This window comes from Phoxinus phoxinus (genome assembly GCF_949152265.1).
Source record: "Phoxinus phoxinus genome assembly, chromosome: 8".
Taxonomy (NCBI): Eukaryota; Metazoa; Chordata; class Actinopteri; order Cypriniformes; family Leuciscidae; genus Phoxinus; species Phoxinus phoxinus.
The window spans coordinates 24,170,137-24,191,513 of NC_136883.1; the positions used below are offsets into that span (position 1 = coordinate 24,170,137).

The window sequence follows — 21,377 nt, forward strand, 5'->3', positions numbered from 1 at the left end:
AAGAAAGCCATACATGTTTACAATGACATAAATAAATGCGTAAGATATCCTTTTAAAGAACAGACTCTATTGCAAGCTCCCATATCAATAGGTTTTGGAACAGAGCAAATGTTAATATCAAGTGTAAACGGGCTGCCACTGGTCATACAAAATAGCAAAAGCATCCTAGCTCTGAAAACCAACCAAACCAATGACAAACAGAATCTGGGATGCACCAAAAGCTGTAGTGTGAAAGCACCCTCACTGACTCTCCAAAGGCAGAAAGAAAGCTAGAGAAGGGCCAGCTGTGTGAACTTTGTGAGTCAGAATGCTAGGAAGCGCAGAGGGACTTAATTCTTAACCATAGGGAGGAGAATGTGAACTGTAAATCCTTTTGGACTTCTCTCATCTCTTCCATCTTCCATCTGTCCATCCATACCAACATCCTTCTTTTGATTCCAAGCACATCTACAATCATTCTCACTCTTCCATTCTGTCTTTTCTCTCTCTCTCTCTCTCTCTCTCTCTCTCTCTCTCTCTCTCTCTCTCTCTCTCTCTCTCTCTCTCTCTCTCTCTCTCTCTCTCTCTCTCTCTCTCTCTCTCTCTCTCTCTCTCTCTCTCTCTCTCTCTCTCTCTCTCTCTCTCTCTCTCTCTCTCTACCTCCTTCTCCTTCTCCTATGTCTGCATGATGATGATGTTTTTTCCTCCTTTTCTCCTGCATGGCTTGCCTCCTGCCTCCCTCTCAATCGCCCCAGACAGCAAACCCCACACGTCTTTGATTCTGCGCTTGAAAAATGAAGATGGTGAACTTCAAAGAGAATGTTCTTCTGCTGATGCGTACCAGCCCACTCAACCTCTCTCCCGTCATTTTATCTGCCCGATCTTTCTCTCTCTCTCTCACTCACTCTTTCCATCTGTCTTTGTGTATTTCTCTCTGTTCTGTGTGTGAAACTAGCGCTACCTCCCTCTCTTGCTCTGCCTTTCATATATACACATGCACACATATGTACTGTACTTACAAAAAGTACAGTGGCGGTATATAGATAGTATCAGATGTTAATACCATGGTATTTTGATATATACTGTACCATGTAGGTTTTGTGGCACTATTTTTCATGTAGTTTTTTTTCTTCCCATTATTTTAGCATCCAACTCTTACTGAACTGCCTGAATAGAAGGACGTTGTCTGTTTGATTTGTGCGAAAATTAATGTGTTGGTGTGTGAGGTTCACTATATATATATATAAATCTACACAAGAATTTCAGTACAAAAATAAAACCCTTTTTATTCCATCAGGTATAGTTAAAGTACTACCATGATTGTACCAGGGTGCTACCACAGTTTTTTGAACATGGTACAATGAACTTAAGGAACATAATATTACCATCTGCTACTGTCATTGTACCATAGTAACGCCATTGTACTTTTTTGTAAGGGTATGCTCGGCTATATACCATGGTATACATCACGCAGCCTCTCTTTTCTCACATTATGCAATTTCAACTCAAATGAATATTTAATGTCCATTTATTTATTTGGTAAGTGTTTGTGTCATCAACAAAATTATGCACGGTCCGCTGGTAATTATTGCAAAATAACCCCCTTCATGATGATATAAGACCACTCCTTTTCAAGTGTGGGTCCTGATTACCCTATCAAGGTTTATTTTGCAGCTCTACATTATTGCGCTGCTTATGTATAATGCAATTGTGCTGTTGTACCTATTAGTTCCTATCTTCTCTGTTTGGCGTCATCAAATTCTCTGCATCTTTTCCTCCCCAAACTTCTAGCTACAATTTGCTCTCTCCCTCTGGGAGTTTGTCTTTAAATGTGTTTGTGCATAGCCACAGATAAGTGTGGCATAATCCCATCTATACTTGCCACGCCAACCTGAGCATGCTGAGCACTTTTACATAGTTTATTTTTACCTGCCTCTCTCTCCTTCAGCTGTCAGTCAAAGCCGAGCTCTCAGCCACGCTGACAGAAGACGCTCGACTCCTGCCTCATTCTCCCTGTCGCAATCAAGACACACACTGTCTCTAATTACAGAGCCTGTAAACCTGTCGTTTCAGAACCACAGTGTGACACAGATACGCGACGGATGTTGTAAACTCTTACAGTACTAGTCAGTGAGAAACCGCTAGGAGAAAAAAAGCAAAGCAGGTTACCTCTAAAGTTGACGTGAAGCAGAAAGTCCCGGTAGAGTTTCCTGCCATCGAGACTGCGCATGGCATCGCACAAGCGTGTGGTGTTGGCGCAAAGAGTACGTTGCATGCGGTGCAAGGCGTGCGCCATGGCGTACACGGCGTTTACGACAAACATAATCTTTGATTCTGGCTCAAAATTTGAGCTGTCCACAGCCAATTCTGGGTCACAAGGTGGCTTTTGGGTTCCCGCCCCAGCTGCCGAAACCCAACCCAATGAACACTGAAACTTTTGCTCCCAGAAGTCTTTGAACCATGGGTTGCGATGATTATTAAGGGGTGTAAGGGTCTGGAAGTAGCGGTTGAAATCTGGTAAAGGGTGAGCCGCAAGCTCCAGCGTGATCGCCCCATCCGCCGAGATTTCGTTCCCTTTGACGATGCTCTCTTGCGCCCCCCAGCCGTCGCTTGCTACCCAGAGGAAAGATGCATTGAGACGGCCGGCGGCTGCGATGAGTTCTCGAGCGTCGTCGCTACGCAGAAAAAGCACGGCCACACGGGCTGTGGGCTTCTGTAGGAGCTGACGAACCACCGCCTCGTAAGAAGACCGTTTCGCGCTTGATCGCCCCACTTTTTCCGAAGTAGCGATGCAGATGTTTCTCAAACGGGCTTGCTGCTCAAAGGCTTCGATCCCTGTCTCTCCGTAGTCACCCTCGGAGGCAACAGTGGAAACGTAAGTCCAGTTGAAGGCACGCAGGATCTCCGCCATGGCCTTGGCCTGGTAGAAGTCTGGAGGGACGGTGCGTGCAAAATAGTCGTAGCGGGTTTTGTCGCTGAGTTTGGCACTGGTACTGGCGTAGCTGATCTGAGGGATCTGAAATAGCCGGAGCAAGTTGGCAACCTGGGAGAAACACACACACACAAAAATACAGCATTGCATTACAAACCCTTTCGATCAATAAGTCAGCACCTTATGAATTAATTATCCAAAGTCTATGATACATAAAATATTCTTTTTTTAGTCATTTGATTGGATCAAGCCACATTAGCCCAATTAAGAGGATGCAGACAGTCTCAGCAGGGCTGAGCATCTTAGAAATGTTTTTCTTTGGTGAGACTCAGCTTGTCTCTTCCATATCACACTCTATGTTCTAAATGTGCAGAAATGCACAGGATAGTGTCTCCTTTCCTGCATAACACAGACACTGGCATGATTCAAAACCTTTACGTCAAAGCTAGAACATCAGTTGCCTTTAAGTCCTGCTGTATGCAATGAGTTTTTTTGTGTGTGTTTTGGGATGCTAACAGATATGTTCAACATTTGAACGTAATGAATATTTGCAAAATGCTCAAAAAAGAGTTGCTGTCACTTTGTTGATTTTCAGGTGTAAGTAGAGGTTAAAGTCAACATGAAATCCATATTGATGAATAAATTACGTTTTATGTCAGCATGATTAGAACATTCTTAATGCATGTTTTTGATCTTATTTTGAACAGTTCATCAGGGCATGTTATTCCAAAGAAAAAAATTTGTCTTAGTAATCTCAAATCAAATTGTAATAATTTATTTCATTGCTGACATCACTGTCATCAGTCCATGTGTGCTATTGGATAATCAGTGACCAGTAGCCAACTAGCTATTTAGGTATTGTTTTTAGCAAACTTGCATTCTGTCCGTCTTCAGTCTGGTATGTAACACCCAATTTACCAAATGAATAGGTTTTTTAAAAAATAGGACAGGACTTGTTTCAATGACACGCCCCTTTCACACAGAGATTCCAGAAAATACACGGATACGGGATCATTTGATTTTGGTTCATTCACACTGTGATTTTCCGGGATCTCTGAGTGCGTTCACACACATCCCGTTAAGATCCCGTAAAGACACGTGACGTCAGGATGAGACGTGTAACGTATGCGTCGAAAACATGTACACTAACGCATCGCGTACCGTTCCACAAAGCTGGCGAACGATCTCAGATTCAGCGGGAATAGTAAGGAGCTCCCTTGTCTCTGCTTCGTTCCAGCTTGCACACATTTTTTCGTTCTTTCTTTGTTGATGACGAACACAAACTTTCTTCTTAGAGCAACAGAGTCAAGCGATGGCACGTGAGTCATCACTAGGACACACCCCTTACGGCATTGAACCCGGCAATGTTACTAGGTCCCCAACCCAGGATCGATCCCGGCATCAATCCCGGGACGTGTTTGCATTCACACAGAAAGCACTCTGGAAATTTTGTGGCAATTTTGCGGGATCAATGCGCTGTGCGAAAGGGACTTCTGAAATACACAACCATATAATAGTTTGAAGTCTGTAAGATTTTGAAAGAAGTCTCGAAGACTCATCAAGGCAGCATTTATTCAAAAAAATTAGTAAAAGTAATATTGTGAACTGTTTTCTATTTGAATACATTTTAAAATTAAATTTATTCCTGTGATGGCAAAGCTGAATTTTTAGCATCATTACTTCAGTCTTCAGTGTCACATGGTTCTTCAGAAATCATTCTAATATGCTGATTTGCTGCGCAATAAACATTTCTCATTATTATCAATGTTGAAAACAGTTGTGCCGCATTAACAGCCGCATTAATTATTTTTGAACTGTTAATGCGTTATTTTCGCGTTAACTTGCCCTAAATTCGGCACGAGAGATTTTCTTCACACACAGAGTTGCAGTCTGAGACGTTTTTCCAAACCCTTTTGATTGACAGAATATAATCGACCTTGACCATCGGCTGTTTTTAAACAATCGGCCGATGCGATAGCTTTAACCGATACCGATTATTGGCCGATATATCGAGCATCAAAAAAATGTCATGGCCCCGATAATATTTTGTTGTATAAATATCTGAACATGCAATATATCAAAAGAAAGAACAGAGCCTCTGCTTTTAAAGCTTTATGCATTATTCTTCTAACCAGCACTTGAATTTGAGTAATTTTCATAAAAAGACAACATTTAAAAAAAAAAAAAAAAGCTGAGAAAATCGTGTTTTTTCAAAGACTACAATGTGCATAATCAATGCTTTATCGCTTGTTTCTGCTGCTTTTTTTTTTTTTTTTTTTTTGCATGTGCTTTGATGTGCTTCTCTTTCAGAAGATACATATTTGCACCGCCCACCGTATAACAGTGAAAACATGGAAAGCCGAAAAATTCCTTAAATGGTGGGGATTCGCTGTCTCATAAATGACAGAAAAATATCTCAATGGTGGAGAAAGAGTTAATGAGAAGAAAAGAAACAAAATATTTCAGGATGTAAAGAAAAAGCAATGTCTGAACTTAGTTTATTGTGAGGAATCCCCCCAAAAGAAAAAATGACACTGATTTTCAGTTAATTGGAAAGTAACCCTATTTTATCCCTTTGAACTCTAAAAAAATAATGTAACTTAAAAGAATATGGAGGAATAAGGAAGTGTATACAGAATCTCAAGAGAGAGAGTCTGCCAGAATGAGGGAGGCGGGATGTCAAACAACAGCCAGTGTCGTGAGAAAAAAACAATGCCCAGTCGTTGGCGATGAAAGGAGAGCAATGGATAACAATGGTTATCTAAAGAGAGACCACTGTGAGGTCACAATTCTCTTAGCTATTTGCCAGAAACAGAGCAATATCGCTAAATAAAACTGCAGGGAGATGGGGGGAAAAGAGTGACAGAGAACAAGAAAAAAACAGAGAGAGGGAACAAGAAGAAAGGAGGGTTAGACAGATTACGGATTTTGGAACTGATAGAGGAAGTCAGCATTTGCTGAGCCACAAATGGGGAGAGGGTTATGCAAAATTATGCAAATTCCCATGGCTCTGTCACCAGTGATACTAGAAAGCAACAACGCACAACACACACAATAGCATAGCTGCAGTGCTAATCCGTGCACGTACATGAGGAAAGGAAAGAGCAAACTGGATTTACAGGGGCGAAGAATGGAAACGGGGGTGGCACAGAGTTTTATTTGAGGGCGGCCCTTTAAATAATGGATTGGGTTCTTTATAGTTGGTCAGGAAAAAGAGCTGTGTTGTTTTGCCAAGTGGGTTTCTGGAGGGTAAAGAACAAATTTGTGATTCACAAAAGCTGAACCCGCAAATAATTCAGTAAAAGTAATGAATTCATCCAAACTTTACACAAATAAAAGAGATTTATTTAGGTGACTGTACTCAAAAAGTGAACTTGAAGATCTTAAGGGAGGTTATGCTACAAAGACTGGATTTTCTGTTTCTTGTTCAATTAAAATAAGCTAATGAAACATTTTGTTGCTATCATTTTAAATTTATAAAATGGAAATGTATTTAATCCATTTGTTTTGGGACTATATGGAAAGCAATATAAATCATTTTTAGAAACACATTTTTTTAATTAACTAACTAGATCATGATTTAAAAAGAACTGTTTGTTTTAATTCTATTTCAATTAAATTTAATATAAAAATAGAGTAGTATTTCTTGTTGAATTCCATAATGTATTTATTAAAGGAACAATTTATTATGTTTAATTCATTCAAGTACACTTTTAAGATTTTCAATTGTATAGTAAAATTCCATCAAATTGAATTGAATAATTCTTATATATTATTCATGTTATGGATTAAGAAGAATTTTAAGTGAGTAAACATGTTGTATACATTTTAATGGAACAACGGAATGGACCATTTAGTTTATGTGATTTGTATTCATAAAAAAAAAAAGTTTAAATTTATAAAATAATTATGAATGAGTTGAATCTTGTATAACTGCTAATTACTATCATTAAAGTAATGTAAAACATATGTTGTTGACTTTTTTTTTTTACAGTGCAGAAATTGTACAATTGTTAAGGTCTTATGTAGAAATATAGTAATATTTTTAATACCTTGTTAGAAAAGGCTGATGCATGTGGTCTGATAAGCATGTGCAAATACGTTCCAACAAATAATTGTTTTGGTTTAGTTAAATCTAGTAAAGCTTTTCTCATTACCTCATTAATTATTTGTAAATTTTTTGTGTATCATTCATGACTATTTTAGATCAAATTGACTGGTTCTAACCTGTATAGAGACGCTGCTAAAAGATCCCCCAATGACACCAGTTATGGCCAGCGGACTGTCTTCCTGAAGTGCGTAGGAACCATCGGGACAGATGAACTCTGTATCATCCACTTTTGTAAGCGAGGCCCTGACGAACTCCAGCGCCTGTTCCAGAGCGTAGGTGTCCCTCGAGCACGTGTCCAAGATGTGGACGCCCAAAGCCACGCCCGGCAGCAGACCTACGTCCTGGTTGATCTGATCTATGGCAAAGAGCATTGCCTCAAGCCGCTGGATGCCACGGTCTTCGTTGATCCGGCCACATTCGTCCATGCCCATGCCCTTCTCATGGATGGGGAAGAGGCCTCCCAGAACCAGGTCCCCATCAATCTTAATTTCCCTGCGGGGAGTGTCTCCGCTGGAAAGCAGGATCTCGGCACCCAGCATCACCAGGAGCAGAGCACGGACCGCGGACCACATCATTTAAGGGAAGAAGATTGAGGAGGTGTTACGGTCAGGTGGGGAGATAGAGGGTGAAAGGTGGGCGTCAAGGAACTGACAGAGGCATGAAGGGGCAGCAGGGAGCTCTGTCTGGTTACTCATGGAGATCCGCAGCACTGGGTTCAGCTTTTGAACTGCTGACAAACAGACAAAGAGAAGGAGACACTATCAGGCTGTGAGCATTGAAATATAAATATGAGAAATCATCATTTTCAATATGGCTGCTGTAGGACACCCCTTCTTTCATAAAAAAAAGGAAGTTGCTATTTTGAAAGTTTGTTTACTGAAAGCACATAAACTCGACCAGACAGGTGGAAAAAAATACAGGTGGTTGTTAGCCTAATTTGAGCTAAAGAAGCAAAATATGTAAGTGACGTAATCATGACAAACACTTTTGGAGATTTCAGTTATTTATTTATTCATTTATTTGGATTTTCGGATGGAAATCCAGAGGGAACCCGTGGGTGAAAAATGCTAATTCTCTACCTGTATAGAATATCAATCTGAGACGGAGACTTTAACGTTAGACATTTCAGGGCTCTCCTGTGCTTTGCAGGGTCAGTGACAGTAGTTCTCTGTAATCACAGTGTTCTGTTCTTATCTGCAAAACCAACTTGCCAACAGGCAACCAACAGGCGCGCTCGCACAAACGAACTTCAACAACACACAACGCCAACTCCTCCGCGTTTTCCGTACCCTTATGAACAGATTTGTCAAAACAGATTCTCAAGAATGGAAAACACATGAGAAACATAAATTAATCAGCACAGAAGCTCAGACAGAAGATGCAACTGTTGAGCTGATTGAAGAAAAAAACAAAAACATTCTGTTCACTGATAGTGCTATTTATTATTTCATTATTTAAATTGGTATAAAATTATATATTGTATATATATATCTATTCACTAAAGGAATTAACGCTACTCAGCTAATGATCAATATAATACATACACAGGTCTCTTTTGAACAGATTTCCAAATAGTAAATTACAGCCAAATAAAATATTTGCTGCTTGTTCAATTTACTTTATTAAAATGACCTAAAGCAACACAACTTTTTAACATTACTCTTAAATTAATACATTTAAATTAAACATAATGAAATTAAATTTACAAAAAGTTCAAAATAGTTTTGCTTAACAGTCAGATTAAATTTTATGTAATCTAAATCAATATATTTTTTCCCCCTTAGTTTCCCTGGATTAAGTTTGAATAAATCCATTCAACTATGCGGAATAATTTTATGACGTTTAAGACCAGCGCAGGTAGTGCCTGGTTCTGAATTTGTGAGCTGCCAGTAAATACAATTTAAACACAATAAAATAAAAACACAGCGATATGGTGAATTTGGAAGAGAAAATCATGTTTGGGTGAGAAACTGTTGTAATGCTAAACCCATTATGTTCTAATATCTAGTATCTCTTCTCTTCCTATCCTCAAATGAGTATTAATGTTTCTTTGTTAGTGCGGAGTACTAACCCCCCTCGATAATGGAGCTCAGATAACAAAAATATGAAATCCTAATTAAATCCTGCACCTACAACATATAGAAAATGCTACAAATTTAGCCGCCCAATAAATAGCTTCACAGAGAGCAAAGCGGAAAGCACTAATTGTCAAATCTGATGCCGGGTATGTGCCTCTCTCCATTTGAAGTTAAGTTCTGAAACCGTGCAAAAGGCAGCCTTGATATCTAAGCCTGGGTTTTGATCTTAGGGCTTGGGAAAAAAAAACGTCCCTAATCTGATTTCCTCTTCCACGTTTGCTTGCAGAAGGGTGGGCGAGCGCAGGCGGCGGCGGCTGCGATGGGGGGCAGATTTATGAGGTGTGCGAGATGGCTTGCTGGGTTTCCACGGCTCTGGCAGCTACACAAAGCCTCACAGCCTGGCCAGGAGATGGCTCAAAGGCTGGATAACACTCAACTGCAATGATGCTATCTCCACCGTGCAATGCAACACAAAGCAAAACACGCAGGCCTCTGGCAGCATCACACTAACGGCAGCTTTCCTCATTATCTTCTTCCACCGTTATTCAGTCTGCCAGCCAAACAGCAACAATGGTGCTCTCGCTGGGCAAAAGCTTCGCTGCCGCCACCGGTTTAAAGCGTCTCCACTTGCTTGAGTTCTTCCTCTCTCTCCTGAGAGGTCAGTGGGAGATCTGGAGGGCCGGAGGAGAGGGGAGGGTGAGTGCTTTCTGCTTTGATGACAGACTCTTGGACTCTTTAGAAGTGGACTGGTGTTGTTTTAGCACACTGAGTCTCTGTGGCCACACCGGGTGAGAGGAAATTCAGGCCGCTTCCCCCCTCACACCCTCACAAACTGAGTGAGAATGCGAGGAGAATGTGTGAGCGGCCCTGTCAGACATCATCCACTAGTTGAAATGTGGCGAATGGCATGCACTGTGTATCCAGCAGGGTTGCACTTTCCATCCATCCATCCATCCATCCATCCATCCATCCATCCATCCATCCATCCATCCATCCATCCATCCATCCATCCATCCATCCATCCATCCATCCATCCATCCATCCATCCATCCATCCATCCATCCATCCATCCATCCATCCATCCATCAAACCCTTGACTTTAAAGGTTTTAAACTTGTCAAAAAGTTTAAACAAGGCTTTTTCGTGTACATTTAAAAGTTGGTCAAACGTTTCTAGTTAAATATTACAGTTGAATCTCTTTGCATTTTAATTAAACTTTCTTACATTCATTAAGAATTGTAATTTAAAACGCATTCTCAGTTCAATTCTGTATGGCGAATGAGAAAATAAGGAGGTCTCTTTATGTTTGTGATAATTTCATATTTAAAATGCTGAGGAAATAATGGGGATTTAAAAAAAAAAAACTCAATCAAATGGAACAAAGATGCTTGAAGAAGTTATGCACGATTCATCAGTGCACATCATTTCAAAGAAAAACATCTAAATGTAATAACTTTCTCTGCCTCTGAAAAGACATTCCTTTTTGTTTGACGTCAGTCTTTTTTTCCAGCCTCTTTCCTCCGACCACCTGTCATATAGAGAGCAGTTTTCATGTTCCAATCAATTCCCGATGGATAAAAGTCCAGCATTATTTTCTTGGATATCCTGCTTCTCTCAGAAATGAGGTATGGGTTTGAAACATTATTTTGTGATGATTTTAAACATGACACACATTCAACATTTTGTTAAAAATCAGAGCACAACAATGTAACCATGATTATATATTCTCCGTAAACATGTCTGTCTTAAATCAGTGGAAAAATAATAACCAGCTGTATGTTATTGTACACAAAGGGAGCCCCTGTGCATAATTTGTGCTAATGAATTATTTACATTCTCTGCTAAGCTGGATTCTAATTTTAAGAACAGGTGTTGGCATGTAAAAAAAAGTTATCAGAGTAGGCAATTATGCATTTCATAACCATCTGAATTTTAAAGAGAAAATCTTAGTTTTTCTCATTAAAAACCAAATTGTAAATAGTGCATATAGTGCATCACTTGGGTCATTTTCTCATGAGTGCCGTAACTCAGTACAGAGGCATAAAAAGTGAACCACAACAAAATCTGCGGTCAAACTAATCCTCGAACATCTTAAAGTTAGTCGTGAAATTAATCTAGATGCTCAATATCAAACAGGTCTGATTTGGACATAGTTCCCCCGACTGCATTAACTTCTCGGTAGTGCGAAGTCGCAGGCATTTTCGTTCCTTCCCTCAAACACCTTCTGTAGCCTATCTTTAAGCAGTTCCTCTTGGCTAATCATGTTAATTAGTTAAAAGGGGTAGGACAGAAGAGTGGTACGGGGCGTTTTTGGGGTGCAGAGAGGCTCAGGATTTAATTGGATTTTGCTCGCAGGCAGTTCCTTAACAGCATGCTTAAATCAAACAGCAAGCTCGAAAAAATCAATTCCAAATTCCTGTGCCAAAAAAGGGAATGGAAAAAATACTAACGCTATCCTTTTTTCATAACAATGCTTGTCTTCATCCGTGAAAACTATGAAATTTGTTTTGCTTGCTTCAAGAGACACAGAGAATATAGTGAGTGTGTTGCAACGTGTTTTAAAGAAGAACTCTTTTGTAGTGGTGCAATTATGTGGAAATAGTCTTTATTGGAGAGAGTCTGGATCCTCCTGGGACAGCATACTTTCTATTAAATTGCATACTTGTGCTTGTATAAGAATTCAGAAATAATAGCAGGGCTCAACAGTAAGGGCGCGAGTGTGAGAGCGTTTCAGACCGGTTGACGGAACTGTCATTTGCCAGTGCTGCGTTGTCACTGTGTTTTAAGTTTGTTGATCATGTGCGTGTGTTTTTATGCCTTTCAAACTTAAACATTTGCTTTTCTGTGATGTATTGTAGCTTTGTTTCTGTAAATTAAATATGTCACCAAAAACATTATGTTGCTGGCTTACACAGATGAGGCATTGTTGAAATTGTGAGAATGATTTATGGTACCATGGATGGTGGAAGCATCAGTTAGAATGGGTTGAAAATGATAAAGTATATATTGTAAGGCATTGTTTTTCCAGCAAAGCTGTGTTTATAAATATATAAATGTAAAATGATTACTTGCTAAGATTTATTTTAACCCTCTGGGGTCTGAGGGGGGTTTGGGGCCCTGGAGATGTTTTGACATGCCCTGACATTTGTGCTTAATGAGCTCAGATGGGAAAGATTGTATCTCTCGTTGATTTCATACAGATTACATTATCAGAGAATAATTGTTGTTCTTTTTTTGTTCTTTCATTTAAAAGTAGACAGCGTTCTATAGACAAGTTTCTCATGTCTGTGTGGCAAGTATTCGCTGAGTTTCGGTTCTTTTTCGTGACGTGTTTCAGAAAGAATTTCACGGAGACTGAGATGACAGCAAGCACACTCTGTTTGTTTTCTTTATTTTACAAAAGCACAAAGTTTTGTTGATATTATGAGTGTATACAAATACAATAGACCCTTTACAAATGATGCATTACTATTATCTGCATGACCAATAATGACATAGGGCCCTATTTTAACGATCTGAAACGTAAGTATCAAACGCGAAACGCAAGTAACTTTGTTAATTTGGCGGGATAAATGACTCTTGCGCCGACTCAAATCTAAAATGGGTTGGTCTGAAGTAGCTACATCACTCATAGGTGTGGTTTGGGCGTAACGTACAATAAACCAATCAGAGTGTCATCTCACATTCCCTTTAAGAGCAGGCGCACTTGTTCCATGGCGGATTGCTATTATTTTTTTTATTTTTTTTTGCCTGCGGATTTGCCTGCGAACGCAACTTACATGATGGTATAGTGATTTCGCAGTCTTCAGAATTTTGTTTCCTGGTTCTTGACGGACAACCCACTTGCCTATTTCTTCACATCTTCATGGACACCACAATGATTTCCCTTGTGTGGTAATATTTTTCCTTGTAATTATGTATGGTTTGCAAAAATATGAACTGCTGCGTCTGTGTAGATGAGAGAAGCAAAGTGTATGTGCGTTGTGCACACGCTACATTATGGCCAAGCATGCGCCCTTAAAATAGCACCTGAATATTGCGCCACCGACTTTAGACTAGGTTTTTCCTGGTCTGTGGCGGAATTGTTTTCTGAAACTGTAAAATGACAGCAGGAAACGTTTGCGCCGGAACACATCCCCTTTTTTTGCTGAACCGCCCCCTGGAAGCGTAATTTCATTCCCTAATTTACCGACGTGCATCTGTAGAGGGAATAGTCCGCTGTGCGTCGGGTGCAAAATAGGAATGATACATACGGTGTACAAAGTCATTTGCGCTGGGTGCAAGATAGGGCCCATAGTATTTTAAGTTCTTTTTGCTGTTATCAGGAAGAAAAAAAATCCAAAACTTTCCTTTTTTTTATACCTAGAATGTCAAGAGTTTAAAGCTGAACCAACGAGACGACTTTACCATTTTTAGAATAAAATATTTTACACATTCAGTTAAGCATGTAGCGCAAGCAAATACCATTTTACCGCAGCTAAATGAGAGCTCATGATTGGCCGAGACATTTGACATCTTCCAATCATCTGTCAGAACTCCCATTTGCAATGTTGTAATGTGCACCAGAGGCTTTGATGACTCGTCCTTTCTTTGAGCAACTCCTCTGATGATGAAACGCACCAAAAGAGGCACCGGAGAGTCTTAACCAGCATGCCAATCGATTCATCTGCCAATCAGCAAAGCAGATCAAGGGAGGACATTACCACTGCGCACTACATTAAGCCAGCGCATGGTTTTAGAAATGAAGAGGAAGAAAAATTACGCATGGAGGACGTATCACTCACTGATGTGTCTGATACCAGATACAGCTCATTAAGAACCTCTGTTGTCATCTGAATCTCTTTAAAGTCACCGTGTGTTGATCTAGTTGAGGTCATGTACAATTCGTCTGTTAGGTCTGTTGTTTTTAGAAAAGATCTGGGTTGATACTGAATTCTCACTGTTGTTAAGCCCAAAATATACTTTGGCCGTCCACTGTCCGTATGAAGTCATTTTAGTCATCAGCAAGGTCCGTGGACATCCGCACACCCCGCCAGTGTGTAGCCCAAATTTGTCGCACCGAACGCGTCTTTCCGTGCTCACGGCCAGAAGAGAATTACTGAAATGAACGTGAGACGGAGTGGAACGCATAAATTGAAGGTAACCTGGGCCTTTATGGCAGACACTTGACTTCAGGCTCACCTTTGACCTGTAATGGGGTGAGTGGTGCTTGCTTGTGCAAAATCTTGCTGCTAGTGTTAGGGTTTTCTGTGGTTGCCAAGGCATTGCTATGCAATAGTTAAGGTGGTTAGAGTCAGGGCATTTGGCAGATATTTTTTTCCTCAAAGCGACATTATTTTCTTTAAAGTGATAGCCTATATATATATATATATATATTATATATTTTTTTTTTTTTTCTTAGTGTTAGTACCGCTATGGTGTTATGGGTGGTTGCTTTTTTGCCAAATGTTTCCAAAAAAAAAATACAAAAATATTTGAACAAAAATGTTTAAACAATACCTCAATGGGTGTTCTGGGTGGTTGCTTACTGAAAACAGTCTCTATGATATTCTGGTGTCTACATGATTGCTAGCACTTTAGTTGGTGGATGCTTTGTTGCATAGCATCCACCAACTAATGCACTATGTAGACAACAGAATGTCATAGAGACTGTTGACTGTTTCTGTTTCTAGGGTGTCGCTATGCAGTTACTAAGGTGTTCTCTTACTAAGGAGTCATTTTTAGCCCATTGCTATGTGGTTGATATGTTAGCAGTAGGTAGTTGCTAGGGTGTTGCTGCTAATGTGTTGTGAGATTTTTTTTTTTTTTTTGCCAAATGTATTTATTGAAATGTTTGTCTAGTTAAAAAAAATACAATACAATATTACAATCCTAAAATATTTTTCACCTGTTTTATCATTCTCCAAGCAAAAGTCTGAGCGGTAAACGTGTACGACGAGTTAAACACAGAGGTTTAATATTTAAGGTTAGGTTCAAAGTATTTGTTTGTGTTCTATGTCTCTGTATGTTATAAGAGTTTCTGTAGGAATGCATTCACAGTTCCCACTATTGAAGCGAATCGTTAAGAAGGACTAAAAGATCCACTTGAGTTCTTCATAGAGGGGGGTGATACTAAGCTTGAAACCTGGCACCACAACACACTCACATGCCCGATGGACCATGACCATCAACCCCCGCTAAAGGAAGTAGCTATTCAGAGCCAGAGAGCTCTTCATTTGTTTCACATGCTTTAAAATAATCTCGGTTGTGTTTAGGATGTTTGTAGCTTAATGGCTCTGGTCTGCTTATTAAAAGACAGTAGGTTCAATCTCAAATCACTTGAAGATGCTGCATAAATTGTTGTGCAAAAAGGTCTCTGAAATGTATTGTAAATTGTTTGAGTTTTGTATAGTGCTAAATGCCAAAAGCTAGTGTTAAAGCAAGCAACCTTAAGGTAAAGGATTTGTTCAAATCCCTAATCCCTAACCATATATGACCATGGTGATGCATGCTTTAGGAAATTACAGTTTGGAGTGTAAATAGTCCTGCTTTGTTCATACAGCAGACATGAATGATACCTCAAACTGTGCAGCTTGTTAATCACAAGTGTACTTCTCACGATATAAGGGTGAGTATTGACAGAAATGTAATTTTTGGGTGAAATATCCCTTTAATGAGTGAATGAAACATTAGCTCGCCTCCCGTTCAACAATCACATCAAGCTTTGTTACTTAAAAAAAAAAACTGTTTCACCTTTAAATTGTGTCATTTTTTTATAATTTGTTATCAAGAAATGTAAATAATAAATACCGTTTTGACGCTTCTTGTTTTTGCTGTGTCGTGATGGATCGCATCAGTTCAACCGACAACACTGGGGCGCACGTGCACATTTGGCCACTTCCACTTTACTTCTAGCCTATAGCAAATACACATGAATGAACATCAGAACAGAAAGGTATGTTGAAAGATATAGAACAATTTACTGAAATGTATAATCTCTCATGTATTCATGTTTCAACCGATGAAAGACAATAAAACAGCTTGTAAATACGTCATACTGATACATTTAGGCTACCTCAGGAAGTCATTCAGTGTCAGTTAGTTAGCTAAACTAGAGACTCGAGATGTGCACTATATTTATAGATTCATTATTTACCTGTTAAGGTAATGTATGTTTTGTTTGCCCAAATCTATCTGTCATTAAAACAAATTTTCAAGACTGCCACCACTTAAATGTTTATATTTCAACGAATTGGAAAAAACTAATTCACATGGAAGATTGATATAAAAACTGCCTTATGTGCAAAGTTGTAGCCTTTACTTTTTTGTAGTGCTGGATATTAAATCAAATATATATTTATACAGTACTAAAACATTTTAATACATATCAATTGAATTTAGTTTGGACTCTGTTAATTTTAACATTTAATATTAGAGTAGGCTAACGTAAATGAGAGGGTTCACTGTAGTTTATAGCTAACTTTATAGTAAAATAGATTTTTTTTACCCTTAATAAATATTGATACATTTTATTTTACTTAATGTTTAAAAATTAACTTTTTCCAAATTAATCTACATGAATCAAGAGATAAAATCTATCTCAAATGTGCAAGCTTTCCTTAAAGCTAGATTGAAACAATCTGTATTGTATAAAGCGCTATAAAGGTAACTTGAATTGATTCAACATTTTCTTTACAAATTGTAAAATTCCAGTTTAATATGTTGATCGTTTTGATGACACATACAGTAGTATTTATATTATTTTATATTATATTATATTGCTGAATCCTTTTGTAAGATGCCATAGGGGAGGGACACAATTAAATATTAAAAGTGCTCTTCTAACAGCTGTAAAGCCACTGATCCATAAACCCGACACTGAGGTATAGCCGGGAAAAACTCCAAACGCAGCAAATCCAGAGAGCCGTGCACGGGGACGAGTCCTGCAAGACAGAGTGACCTACACAACGTGTTTTATTAAGACTTTTGCATGATCTGAAAGCAAACCACATTTCCTGAGATACAAAATGGTGTTGAGTAAGTTTGCTATTAATCGCATTTTATGGATTAAGATATTCAGAGAAGCCGGAGAGAGCAGAGAGATAAAGTGTATGTCAGGATGTTGGGACTCAGCGGGGAAAGTGGCCCTGCAGTGGCGACTTAGAGAAGCGCTGTCAGGAACCATAGACTGAAGCTGATAAAACACATCATTTATTTAGACACATACACACACACAAAATAGATCAATCTCCTGAAACAATCATCAGTAGACTCCTAAAAAAGTAGTTAGTTTCGTTTTGGGCTACATGCCCAAACTTTTTCTAGTCAAACTGTGATCCCTCCTGCCAAGCCATCGCTGTCAGTAATTACTATCATTAGAAAGTCTTCATTCCAGTCTAGGAGAGATGTGTGTTACGCTATGTTTAACATCTCGTTTCAGATGTAGTCTGCTTCAGTCACTCAACATGCGCTGAAAGGGAATTTTAAGGCAGATTCTGAATCCCCTGTTCATTGCTACCCCAAAACTGAACTATGCTGAATGTACTAGGGCTTTTCCAGTAAATAAGCGGTAACACATTAGTTAAGGGTCCAGTTCTCACCATTAACTAGTTGCTTATTAGCATGCCTATTACTAGGATATTGGCTGTTTATTAAATATCTACCCAATACCTAAACTTAACAACTACCTTACTAACTATTAATAAGCAGTATTTAGAAGTTTACTAAGGCAAAAGTCATAGTTAATAGTTAGTTAATAGTGAAAATTGGACCATAATCTAAAGTGTGACCAAATAAGCTATACTGGGTGAATCTTATTGTTTTTTAATCTTTAATACTTTGCAATAAAAATGATTTATTGATTCACTTATTTTAAATAAACTAATATTCCCTTTTGTGTTTCACAGAAGAAAGAAGACCAGGTGAGGGTGAGTAAATAATCACAGAATTTAAAAATTTTAATGGTACTAAAAATAAGATTACATTTCTTTTTACAAGAATATGTACTGCTTTTCTTGTTTTGAAATGTGATCTAGACATTTCAGCATTGGAAAATGACATGAGCCACCTTCGCAACTCAGGATGTGCCACAGCGCAATGTATCAGCGCAGGCGTTCGTTGGTCATGTAAGTATATTTCCAGGATATAATTCTAGGACATAATGTTGCATCCATACACCTCCATGAGTTGACCATAAATATCAGCGAGCGTTGCGCTGCAGCATTGACTCTGCATATCTTAGTCTTTTCGGGTCCATTGTTTCAGCCTTCTTGAAATTTATTGTACTGCACCAGAAAGGATTCTGACATTATTTCCAATCCAGAGAACATTGATCTGGTGCTATTTAGAGCTATTTTAATTTCCTTGATGTTGTTACAAACTCACAACCATGAATTCAAAAACAGACATTTAATTTTTTTTTACTGGTAACTCTTTAGAATTACAACTAGCTGGATCAGTCTGATTTGTGAATGAATCATTCAGATCGGTTTTCTGAACTGATCTAAATAAAAAAAAACAAATATGTCACATGTCAAACTTACTTTTATGGTATTTATTTGTCATTTTTGTGGTTGACAGCTTGACACTTTCATTATAGTCAAAAACATGACCAGGATATTCTTCAAGATTACATCTTTTGTGTTTTACGTAAGAATGAAATGTTCCCACACGAAAGGTTGTTGTATTGCCCTTGTATCTTTTTCCACCAAAATAATCTGTGGCTGAATTTAAGCCTAAACCTAATCAACATAATTGACACCCTCTACTGTTGGGCTGCACCAGGAAAAATATTTGAATATTTTTGTCATAATAATGTGTTAGCATCTGGTTTGAGACTCAGTTTGCTTTGTAAATGTGAGATTGTAAAGCTCTGTAGAGTGTAGAAGTGTTCTGCAGCAACGCTGCTCCTCCAAAACAGGGAAAAAAAACTACAAAGCTGTTCTTTTTGCTCAGAAATGGATTCACTTGGCAGCGAGTGGGACTGCCAGACTGCTGAAATCTCTGCATATCACTATCACTTTCTCTCTGCATGCACACAGACAGACAGACACACTCAAACATCTCTTTATTGATTTGATGCACGACTTATGCAACAGAATTGTTGTTTTGAAGGAGTCTGAAGAGGCTAGCCTACTTTATAAATCACTTTCAGCGGGAGCGCCACACTCTGGCACACACTCACACTGCATTTGCTCATTATGATCTAACGCTACTCTTTTGCTCATTCACAAGGATGTCTTTCAAAGCAAATGTAATATTTTAGCATGCAGAGAAGAGGGAAACACTTTGGAATTGTGCGTTTGCACGCGTGCATGTGCAACAGTGCAGCATATACCTGTGCTGCGTTTGTGAGAATATTACAGTGCAGTGATGGCATCTTTAGTTTTCAGCTCCATACTCTTTCCATATTAATGAATATGAAGGCAAGGCTTTTGAAAGCTTGATGGGGCCTTGGAGTCTCTTACTAAAGCAGAATTTCTAACAGAGCTCTGCACCCATGGGCTTCGTCGCAGGGAAAAACGCAGTCTAACAAAGGTAGACTTCCTAAGCGGAGAGAGAACACATGCGTAGGAGGAAGAAAAATATAAGCACTCAGGATGTTTAACGCTTATGGAGATAAACAGCTTCTGCATCACTGAACTCACAAATACTTTAGCTGTGTTCACTGTGGCTTACATGGCTGCCATTTTTGGCTTGGGATAGTAATGCTGTTTGTTGCATGTTGTGGGTTGTGGTCGCAAAATGTGATCACCCGAAAGCTAAATATTCATACTTTGTTTACTTTGTCATCTTCTGGAAGTTATTTTTAATGCATTTGTAATAGAGTGAGATCTCTGTCTCATTTAACGCTCATCTAACTGACAGATAGCCAGCATACGTGCGAGTCTACTTATGCCGTACTGGGCTGTGGAAGAACTTGTTTGAATGCGCTGAAAGGACCACACTATTGAAAGGCAAATTATTACTGCACAGCTATTTACCTCATCATATTCAGTAAATGTAGCACCGTCAGGTCTCATACAAGGCCTTCTTGCATCTTACTAATTTAAACTCCCACACATGCACACGCGTATACAAAACTGCCCAATGCACAAACATGCATGCCGATGGAGAGAAGCACGCTTGTGCACACATGCATAAAATCACGCAAATCCCAACAGACATTTTGAATAACAACTTTGACGCATGCTAATTATCAAACGCTATTGTGTGCACATGAACGTGTGCAGTTTTATTATTTGCTGTGAATTCCATGCACATACAGTATGCACGGTCATAGAACATATGCATTGTAATCTTTACACACAATACACTCTCAGGCATTTCAACAGGGTGGTCCGGTGTATTCAAGGCCAGCTACTTCAGTCCAATAACAATGATTTCTTTAGCACACCCACATTAACACACAAGCCACACATCCTCAACTGTTTTTCAGTCGTCACAAAATGTGTTGCAATGGTTGAAACTCTTGGTCACAGTGAAAAATAGAGACAAAATAAATACATAAACATATATATATATTTGTTATATTGTAAACAATATTTGTTATTTTTCCATTTTTAAATACTTTTTAGTATTCTTATAGAAATTTATTTACAAAACATAGGTGCATGAAATGGGTGCATCATTTATAGACCTTTAATGACTCACTCTCCAGTGCATCCCCGGACGACACAGATATTCTTTGCTTTTATCAGTGGTTGAGTTGAAGTGAAAGTCCCTCCACATGTGTGTACTCTTTTCTGTAGTGTTCTTCAGGTTAACTACTTGTGCTAATTATCATTCCAAACGAGTTAAAGCCACACCTGTGTTGCGTGCAGAATATCAGATCATCATTAGGCTTTACAACCTCACATCTCACTATAACATTCATTGCTCCAGCCTAACGCAACAGAGATATTAAAATTCAGCGCAGACCCCCGACGCAATAAATTATGAATCATCCTGGTCTTTTCTCTGGTTATCTTACAGATCCAGGTGAAGTCGAAAGCACAGCTGCCACACTGCTGAAGCTAACAGCATGGATGCAAAAAAGAGACTAATTGGAAGTGAGTCTATTATTTGATATTTATTATCCAAAGTGATTTACAGGTAAAGGAATGGGGACATTCCTCCTGATGATACCAAAAAAAAAAGACGTGTTTTGATTAAGGGCACAATGATTCATGTTCAAACCTGCAACCTTTCAGTCACCAGCAGCAACAAACCCCATAAGTTCAGAAAACCTTTACAATGTAAGGGTTTTAAATGGGATATTTGAACTAAAGGCAACGCTATCACTTTATTTTTATTTTTT

The 21,377-nt window shown here is 38.8% G+C and overlaps 2 protein-coding genes and 1 long non-coding RNA gene across 3 annotated transcripts in view; 2 read left to right on the forward strand and 1 right to left on the reverse strand.

Moving 5' to 3' along the window:
- elapor2a (endosome-lysosome associated apoptosis and autophagy regulator family member 2a) overlaps positions 1-7,280 on the forward strand; it is a 66,894-nt gene extending 59,614 nt beyond the window's left edge. Inside the window, exon 27 of the transcript XR_013798491.1 lies at positions 7,118-7,280. The gene's annotated coding sequence lies outside the window, so the exon portion shown is untranslated. The remainder of the gene's footprint in view (positions 1-7,117) is intronic.
- grm3 (glutamate receptor, metabotropic 3) overlaps positions 1-15,942 on the reverse strand; it is a 31,817-nt gene extending 15,875 nt beyond the window's left edge. The window contains exons 1-3 of the mRNA XM_079620255.1: positions 15,890-15,942; positions 7,139-7,749; positions 2,149-3,022 (exon numbers count right to left, since the gene is read on the reverse strand). Coding sequence (XP_079476381.1) covers positions 2,149-3,022; positions 7,139-7,597 — 1,333 coding nt within the window. The 5' untranslated portion in view covers positions 7,598-7,749; positions 15,890-15,942. The remainder of the gene's footprint in view (positions 1-2,148; positions 3,023-7,138; positions 7,750-15,889) is intronic.
- LOC307002544 overlaps positions 15,929-21,377 on the forward strand; it is a 35,673-nt gene continuing 30,224 nt past the window's right edge. Inside the window, exons 1-4 of the long non-coding RNA XR_013798493.1 lie at positions 15,929-16,034; positions 17,986-18,006; positions 18,115-18,204; positions 21,053-21,129. This is a non-coding gene — a long non-coding RNA (uncharacterized lncRNA). The remainder of the gene's footprint in view (positions 16,035-17,985; positions 18,007-18,114; positions 18,205-21,052; positions 21,130-21,377) is intronic.